This window comes from Epinephelus moara, chromosome 16, assembly GCF_006386435.1.
Source record: "Epinephelus moara isolate mb chromosome 16, YSFRI_EMoa_1.0, whole genome shotgun sequence".
Classification (NCBI taxonomy): domain Eukaryota; kingdom Metazoa; phylum Chordata; class Actinopteri; order Perciformes; family Serranidae; genus Epinephelus; species Epinephelus moara.
In genome coordinates this window covers 562679-571653 of record NC_065521.1, presented here as the reverse complement: position 1 = coordinate 571653, position 8975 = coordinate 562679, and the positions used below count along the sequence as shown (strand labels likewise).

The 8975-nt window shown below is 38.3% G+C and overlaps 1 protein-coding gene across 1 annotated transcript in view; it reads left to right on the top strand.

The window, feature by feature from the left end:
* stat1a (signal transducer and activator of transcription 1a) overlaps positions 1–8389 on the top strand; it is a 15844-nt gene extending 7455 nt beyond the window's left edge. Inside the window, exons 8-24 of the mRNA XM_050066145.1 lie at positions 28–1067; positions 1182–1274; positions 1410–1469; positions 1555–1575; positions 1661–1751; positions 1851–1892; positions 2027–2116; positions 2194–2292; positions 2386–2521; positions 2632–2687; positions 4560–4657; positions 4738–4877; positions 4991–5179; positions 6689–6767; positions 6851–6947; positions 7264–7305; positions 7886–8389. Coding sequence (XP_049922102.1) covers positions 28–1067; positions 1182–1274; positions 1410–1469; positions 1555–1575; positions 1661–1751; positions 1851–1892; positions 2027–2116; positions 2194–2292; positions 2386–2521; positions 2632–2687; positions 4560–4657; positions 4738–4877; positions 4991–5179; positions 6689–6767; positions 6851–6947; positions 7264–7305; positions 7886–7915 — 2403 coding nt within the window. The 3' untranslated portion in view covers positions 7916–8389. The remainder of the gene's footprint in view (positions 1–27; positions 1068–1181; positions 1275–1409; positions 1470–1554; positions 1576–1660; positions 1752–1850; positions 1893–2026; positions 2117–2193; positions 2293–2385; positions 2522–2631; positions 2688–4559; positions 4658–4737; positions 4878–4990; positions 5180–6688; positions 6768–6850; positions 6948–7263; positions 7306–7885) is intronic.
* Positions 8390–8975: the final 586 nt, after the last annotated feature.

Here is an 8975-nt window from a genome sequence, read left to right as displayed (position 1 = left end):
TGTTCTTCCCCTCTTCTGCATCTCCTGCATCTCCCCCTCCTTCTCCTCCTCCTCTGGCATCTCCTCCTGTTTTTCTTCCTCCTCCTCCTCTTCCTGCATCTCTTCCTCCTCTTGCTACATCTGCTCCTCCTGTGTTTCTTCCTCCTCCTCTTCCTGCATCTCCTTCTCCTCCTGTGTCTCCTCCTCCTGCCTCTCCTCCTCCTGTGTTTCTTCCTCTTCCTCCTGCTGTTCTTCCCCTCTTCTGCATCTCCTGCATCTCCCCCTCCTTCTCCTCCTCCTCTGGCATCTCCTCCTGTTTTTCTTCCTCCTCCTCCTCTTCCTGCATCTCTTCCTCCTCTTGCTACATCTGCTCCTCCTGTGTTTCTTCCTCCTCCTCTTCCTGCATCTCCTTCTCCTCCTGTGTCTCCTCCTCCTGCCTCTCCTCCTCCTGTGTTTCTTCCTCTTCCTCCTGCTGTTCTTCCCCTCTTCTGCATCTCCTGCATCTCCCCCTCCTTCTCCTCCTCCTCTGGCATCTCCTCCTGTGTTTCTTCCTCCTCCTCTTCCTGCATCTCCTCTTCCTCTTGTGTTTCCTCCTCCCCCTCCTTCTATTCCTCCTCTGGCATCTCCTCATTCTCCCCCTCCTGTGTCTCCTCCTCCCCCTCTTCCTGCATCTCCTGCATGTCCTCCCCCTCTTCCTCCTCCTGCTGTTCCTCCCCCTCTTCCTGCATCTCCTCCTCCTCCTCCTCCCCCTCTTCATCTATGTTGTTCTCTCCTGCCCCTGCGTCTCCTCCACCTCCTCTTCATCTGTCATTTCCCTTTCCTCTTCCTCCTCCTCCGGCATCTCCTCATTCTCCTCATGCTCTTCCTCTCTGCTCCTCCTCCTCATGCTCCTCCTCATGCTCCTCCTGCGTCTCCTCCACCTCCCTCAGGTTCACGGCAGTAGCGGAGAGTCTGCAGCAGGTGCGTCAGCACCTGAAGAAGCTGCAGGAGTTGGAGCAGAAGTTCACGTACGACAGCGACCCCATCACACAGAAGAAGGCCTACCTGGAGGCGCGGGCCCTGGACCTCCTCAAGAACCTCCTCTCCAAGTACGGAACCTCCTGCACTGATCACCTTCATGTGTAATTAAAGGTACCAAACAATGACGTGTGTGTGTGTGTGTGTGTGTGTGTGTGTGTGTGTGTGTGTGTGTGTGTGTGCAGCTCCTTGGTGGTGGAGCGGCAGCCCTGTATGCCCACTCACCCTCAGAGGCCTCTGGTGCTGAAGACAGGCGTCCAGTTCACAGTCAAGCTGCGGTGAGAGACTCAAATCTGAGCGTCGCGTCATCAGGACGCAGGAAGTCCTCGCAGTCCTTACAGCAACAAGCTTTATACGTACATATATTTGTGTCCCTGTTCTCCGTCGTCTGTAACTTCCTGTTTTCGTTGCAGGTTCCTGGTGAAGCTGCACGAGTTTAACTACCAGCTCAAAGTCAAGGCTCTGTTTGACAAGTAAGCTGCGTTCAACAGCTCGTGTCACCTGCTGCTCATAACTGTTGAAACATGTTGCTAAATCACTTTGTCTTCTGCTCCTCAGAGACGTGACGGAGAAGAAAGGGTACGTCTCTAAACCGTGGACAACATGTCGTACTTTGATTATTGTTGTTATTTATTTGTTTATTTATTTATTTATCTGTCGTCAGGTTTCGTAAGTTTAACATTTTAGGCACAAACACCAAAGTCATGAACATGGAGGAGTCGAACGGCAGCCTGGCAGCAGAGTTCAGACACTTGGTGAGTCTTTCATACTGTTACGTGTCACGTGTGTGTGTGTGTGTGTGTGTGTGTGTGTGTGTGGTATGTTGTCTTAACTTCTCTTCACTCTTCACGCAGCAACTGAAGGAGCAGAAAGTTGCCGGCAACCGAACAAATGAGGTACGAGTCTTATGTTTCCAGTCTGTTTGTCTCACCTCAGCCATACATGTGCAGACCACACACAAGAGTCGTTGTGTAGTTTTAAGCTGAGTGTGTGTGTGTGTGTGTGTGTGTGTGTGTGTGTGTGTGTTCAGGGTCCTCTGATCGTCACCGAGGAGCTTCACTCGCTCAGCTTCGAGTCGGAGCTGCAGCTCAACCAGTCGGGACTCGACATCAAACTGGAGGTGAGACGAGACGACGCAGATTATTTAGTTTACTCTGTTCATGGTTGTTTACATGTTGTTGTTGTTGTTGTTTTCAGGCCATGTCTCTGCCTGTCGTGGTCATCTCTAACGTGTGTCAGCTGCCCAGCGGCTGGGCGTCCATCCTCTGGTACAACATGCTGACCACTGAGCCCAGGGTGAGCACACACACACACACACACACACACACACACACACACACACACACAGGAAGTCATGCTGTTACTGACGTTTCCCCTCCTCATCCTCAGAATCTGAAGTTCTTCATCACCCCTCCGGCGGCGAAGTGGTCCCAGCTGTCCGAGGTCCTCAGCTGGCAGTTCTCCTCGGTCACCAAGCGAGGCCTGAACCAGGAGCAGCTCAACATGCTGGCTGACAAGCTGCTCGGTAGGAAACACACGACACACGACACACGACACACGCCATGACACGTGACATCACTGTGTTTGGCGCAGAGGCGTCAGGTGTAAACGGGACACCTCCATGTTTGTGTGCAGGAGCCAAAGCCCAGAGGAACCCAGAGGGGCTGATCCCTTGGACCAAGTTCTGCAAGGTAAGACACCGTCATGTTGAACAGCGCCACGCAGAGACTAGTGATGATGTCACACTGTTGTGAGTCTTGTGTGAAGGATTTAGGCGCCGCGAGACGCCACTAACTCCTCAACGCCTCCTTCAGACTGAGGGATTTTATCAATCCTATGAGTTTAGTGCAGCGACACTGTGCGATATGATCTGATAAACAACATCAACATCAGTGTGATGTCAGCAGGCTGTACGATGACAGAGCCGACTGAGTCACAGGTGACAACGTACGATGCAACAGTTTCACATGCTGAGTGACAAAGATGCTGCACAGGTTGTTCCTGCTCCAACTATGAAGTCACATTAATAACATTTATACAATTATTACTATCTTTAATAAAATTAATAAAATGTCTGATTTTTTTTTTGTGATAAAATGTTTTTTAAAAAATTGATAAATTCTGTGAATTTTTTTCTCCAAAATCCTAAAAAAATTAATAAAATTAAAAAAATGTTAAATTGAAAAAGGAGTAAAAAAAAAAAAAATCTGAAAAAATTAATAAAATGTCTGAAAATATGTTAAAAAAAATGTCAGAAAAAAATATAATACAATTTTAAGAAAATGTTAGAAAATCTGTTGATTAAATGTCGGGACAATATAATTAAAATTTCCCTAAAAATGTTACTGAAATGTCTGAAAATTGTTAACGAAATGTTAAAATAAAAAAATTGATAAAATATTATCACATTGTCTGAGAATAAAAAAAAAAAAAAGAATTTAGAAAATGTTTTTGATAAATTGTCCAAAAAATATTAAGAAAATCTGTCGACAAAATGTCAGGAAAATATTGTTAATTTTTCAATAAAAAAAGAATAATGATAAAATATCTGAAAAAATATTTTTTACAAATCAGAAAATATTATATAAAATATTATATAAATGATAAAATGTTCAAAAATTTGATAAATTGTGTGGAAAGAAAATATTTCAAAAATCCTAAAAATATTAATAAAATATCCCAAAAAATGTTGATAAAATGTCAGAAAAATTTATAATAAAATGTTTGAAAAAAGGGACAAATTGTCAAAAAAAATATTAAGAAAATGTTAGAAAATGTGTTGATAAAATGTCGGGACAATATAATTAAAATTTCCCAATAAATGTTACTGAAATGTCTGAAAAATGTTATCACATTGTCTGAGAAATTGTTTTTTAAAAAAATTCGAAAATATTTCGATAAATTGTCCAAAAGATATTAAGAAAATCTGTTGATAAAATGTCAATGTTATCACATTATCTGGAAAAATATTTTAAAAAGATCAGAATATTTTAAAATGTTCGAGAAAAAAATTGCTAAATTGTGTGAAAAAATATTTCAAAAATCCTAAAAACAAATTAATAATAAATCAAAAAAATGTTGATGAAATGTCCAAAAATAATAAAAAAAAAACATCTGAAAAAATTAATAAACCATCCCCAAACTATTATTAAATTGTCCAAAAGAATGTTAAAAAAATAGCCGAACAATATATTGATAAAATGTCAGAAAAAAAATGTTAACAAACGTCCCAGTGATGCAGAACAGCTGCAGCTCCAGCCGGCTCGGTCTTGGCAAGGTGCTGGAAACATCAATTGGAAACTGAAGGGCGTGCTGCTTTTCATGACATCCAGTATTAAAACACTACAACTGCCAGAAGGGGGAGCTCTTACCACCAGGGTTGCTCACAGGTGTGTTGCATACAGCCAGTGAGATAATTGATATAATTCTGTCTGTGACAGATTTGTCAACTTGAGGCCTCGTACAAACACGTCTATCCTGTCACATGATCTCGTGATCTTTAGTTGCTGCTTTCGTGCCCTGCTCAGACTCTTTACTAACCTAAACCCTTTTGTTTCGTCCAGCAGCAGAGTGCCAACGAGAAGTCTTTCCCCTTCTGGCTGTGGATCGAAGGAATCCTGGATCTGATTAAGAGACACCTGCTGTCCCTCTGGAACGACGGGTGAGTGCTGCTCTGATTTAAACCAGTGGCGCCGGCCATTACGAGACTTGTCTTTATGTAGATGTGTTGTGTGTTCGCAGCTCCATCATGGGCTTCATCAGTAAGGAGAGGGAGAAGGGTCTGCTGAGCGACAAGTGTCCGGGTACCTTCCTGCTCCGCTTCAGTGAGAGCAGCAGGGAGGGCGCCATCACCTTCACCTGGATCGAACACGACGTCCACGGTGAGCAGAACGTCACGTGTCCAACACAGGGAGACTTTAAAGCAAACGTTAGACACAGAATGAAAAGACAGAAGCTCCACCTTTTAATAAAGCGTCTGTGTTCTTGACCCCAGACAAGCCTCTCTACCACTCTGTGGAGCCGTACACTAAGAAGGAGCTGTCCGCCGTCTCGCTGCCCGACATCATCCGCACCTACAAGGTGATGGCTGCTGAGAACATCCCGGAGAACCCGCTCCGCTTCCTCTACCCCAACATCCCCAAAGACAAGGCCTTCGGGAAGTACTACCCCAAACCCTCCGAGAGTAAGTCACCAAACTCCGCTCACTCATAAATATGATGATTACAGCTTTATTTAATGCAGATTAAATTAACTAAAAACTGAAATAACTGATGATAATTTGCTTTTATCTTGTGACATAAAACAGGATTTTAAAAGCAGGACTTTTACTTCAAAATAAAAGACCTTTATTTACATTGTGCAGTGTGATCACTGAAATATAAAGACACAGAAAAACACACTAATAAAAATACAAAAAAACCTGCAGCAAATAAACATCGACAACACCGCTCCTAAAATAATTAGTAAAATAAATATAGTGTGATTTTTGAAATAGAATAAATGTGATAATTTCTCTAAAATAAATGTTATTTTATACTAAATAAAGAGAATTTATTGCAGCAGAAAAAAAGTAATTATTGTTCTAAAATATATGCAATTTATTTTTAGAATCTATTGCATGAAAACAAATGCATTTATTGCATAAAAAAGTATAATTGCACCAGAAAAATATCGTGTCCTAGAAATTATTGCAGTAAAATAAAAATAATTTTGCTGTAAAATACTTGAATTTATCGCACCAGAATAAATACATTTATCACACTAAAATAAATATAATTACTGCAAGAAAGAAGTTAATATTGCAGTAAAATAAATGTTATTTTGCACTAAATAAAGAGCATTTATTTCACCAGAATAAATGCATTTATTGTACTGGAATTAATGTAATTATAGCACTAGAAAAAATAATTATGGTTCTAAAATAAATGCATTTATAGCACAAGAATGAAAATAATAATTGCACTAGAAAAAAAGGAATTATTGCATTAGAATAAATATAATTTTGCACTTAAATAGAAGGATTTATTGCAGCAGAATAATAAATTAATCAATTAATTAATTATTAATAATAATAATTTCACTAAAATAAATGTATTTATAGCACTAGAAAAAAGTAATTATTGTTCTAAAATAAATGCAATTTTGCTTTAAAATAAATTATTTTTTGCATAAAAAAGTATAATTGCACCAGAAATTATTGCAGTAAAATAATTGAATTTATTGCACCAGAATAAATGCATTTATTGCTTTAAAAAAAAAAACAGTAGAATTGCACCAGGATAAATGTAATAATTTCACTAAAATAAATGCAAATAATGCTGTAGAAAAAAGTAATTATTGTTCAAAAATATATGCATTTAAAGTGCTAGAAAAAAGTATAATTGCACTAGAAATTATTCCAGTAAAATAAAATAATTTTGCAGTAAAATAATTGAATTTATTTCACCAGAATAAACGTAATAAATTCACTTAAATAAATTCATTCATCGCACAAGAATGAAAATAATAGTTGCACTAGGAAAAAGTAATTATTGCTTTAGAATAAATATAATTTTGCACTTAAATAGAATAATTTATTGTACTAGAAAAAAAGTAATTATTTTAGTAAAATAAATATTATTATTGCAGTAAAATAAGATGATTTATTGCAGCAGAATAAATATAATTATTAACGTTTGTGTCTGACGTGCAGCTCCAGAGCCCATGGACGTGGAGAACGGTCCAGAGAGGACCGGCTACATGAAGACGGAGCTCATATCCGTCTCAGAAGTGTCAGTATTATAATATTTAATGTGACATATATATTTCATCAGTGACGGATCAAACAGGTTAATGTGAGAGTGTTTGTGTGCAGACATCCGTCCAGACTGCAGGACAACATGATGCCCATGTCTCCTGACGACTACAAGGTGCTGTCGCAGTACGTCAGTCCCAGAGACATCGATGCTGTGGTGAGAGTCGAGACATGTTTTAGTGTTTGGGCTTAAATGGGATGAAGGTTGCTGCTCCTTGCTCAAAGGCACAACGTCAGCATCGTGTCAGGAAACAACATAATCACACTAAAATTGAATGAAGAGCATTTTGCTCTCACGACACTCAAACTTCAAACATCGATATGTGAACGCTGGCGTTGTCCCACCCCGACCATTTTTCACTTGAAGCTGCACGTGTGTCTGTCTGTGTGCGTGTGTGTGTGTGTGTGCGTGTGCACACACGTCCAGCTGTAAATCCGGCTCTCCTCTGTTTGTCTTCTTGCTCTGCTTTCAGACCAACAATCTGATTTCTGGATTCGGAGAGTTTGACGTTCAGGTAGATGCAGCTTTAATCTGTTGCTCTACACTCTGCAGCTAGACTTTAACTTTTTTATTACCTGCTATATAAAGACTTTTTTTATGACATACAATACTTTAATTATTTTACATACTATACTATGGCATACTATAGTGACTTTTTGAAAATCATATATATATTTTTTTCCATTTTTATTACATATTGTACTGCTTTTTTACTATTTTTTTTAATGACTATATTTTTTATTAAATTTTTTATTATAATTTTTTTAAGGCACACTATACTGTGACTTTATTTTTTATTTAATCATTTTTTATTATTTATTTATTACCTTTTTTTATGGCATACTATACTATGACCTTTTTAAATTTAATTTTATTTCATCTAATGGCATACTATAATGACATATTTTTGGCATGCTTTACTATGACTTTATGTATTTATTTATTTATTATATGACATTCTGTGCTGTGACATTTTAAACGTATTGATGACACAGTGTAAAATGACTCTATGATATTTTTATGATATCACATTGAGACATATTTGAACCAGAACAATCTAATAACCTGTCGTCCGTCTCTTCTTGTCTCCTCAGATGAGTGCAGAGTTTCAGGATCAGAACTGAGGGACCGTCTCCGCTTCACACTGTGCCGTCCTCTCTTTATTTAACTCTCAGACTCTGGGGTCAGGAAGCAGGTTCGCATGTTAACCCTTTGCAGGAAAACTGTAGTTTCTAAGTTGACTTCAGAAAACTTGATCTAGTTCAGATAAGATCTGTGATTTCATTCTAGTTCAGATAAGATCTGTGATTTCATTCTAGTTCAGTTAAGATCTGTGATTTCATTCATGTACATATATATTTCTTTTTTATTCAATGTGAACTTTAAACGCCTTTAAATCAACACGAGCTGTAAAGCAGCGTACACAGTGTGCATGTCTGTGTCGCTGTGTCGCTGAAGTACTGCGACCACTGTGAGCTGAAACTGTGATGTTTCCTGTCGCACTTAAACTGAGCTTTTAATTTAAACAAGTGTCTCGTTACTTTTGGTTTCAGCAAGTGATGTAACAGTGGACCATAATTAAACCACTTTCACTCACACTGCGCCCTGCTGTGATGTTTTAACATCAGGAATGAGCCGTTACACATGTGAAACTCTTCCCGTCAAGTGATTGTTATTTGAGTGGAGCGGTGAGAGTATTTGTGACCCCGAACAGGATAAGCCCTTACGTATTCTTATAGTTATTTATTTCTGTCAGTGGAATTATCGAATTTTATTTATTTATTTTTACATTTCATTCATACGGAAAATGAATAAAATGTATGAATAAATAAATAAATACAAGGAAACAAAATGTTGAAAAAAAAACCAAATAATTTTTCTTTTACTTATGACTTTGTTCTTTTTGTTTATTTACTCATTTATTTTATTTGTGCAGTTATTTCTTGACTTTTTTAATTTATGCATCTTACGTGTTAAATAGATGCATAAATTAATACAGAAATAGAAAAAAAATAAAATCAATACAGAAACATATTTTGGTTAGGAACTGTACAAAAATGTAGGGAAAAAATTATTTAATTTGTAAATTAAGTTTTAATGTTAGGTTTATTGATATATTTGTGTTTTAACAAATAGAAATATATAAAAGGTGGGAAAAATTTTCTGGGAGCCCCCCCCCCTCCC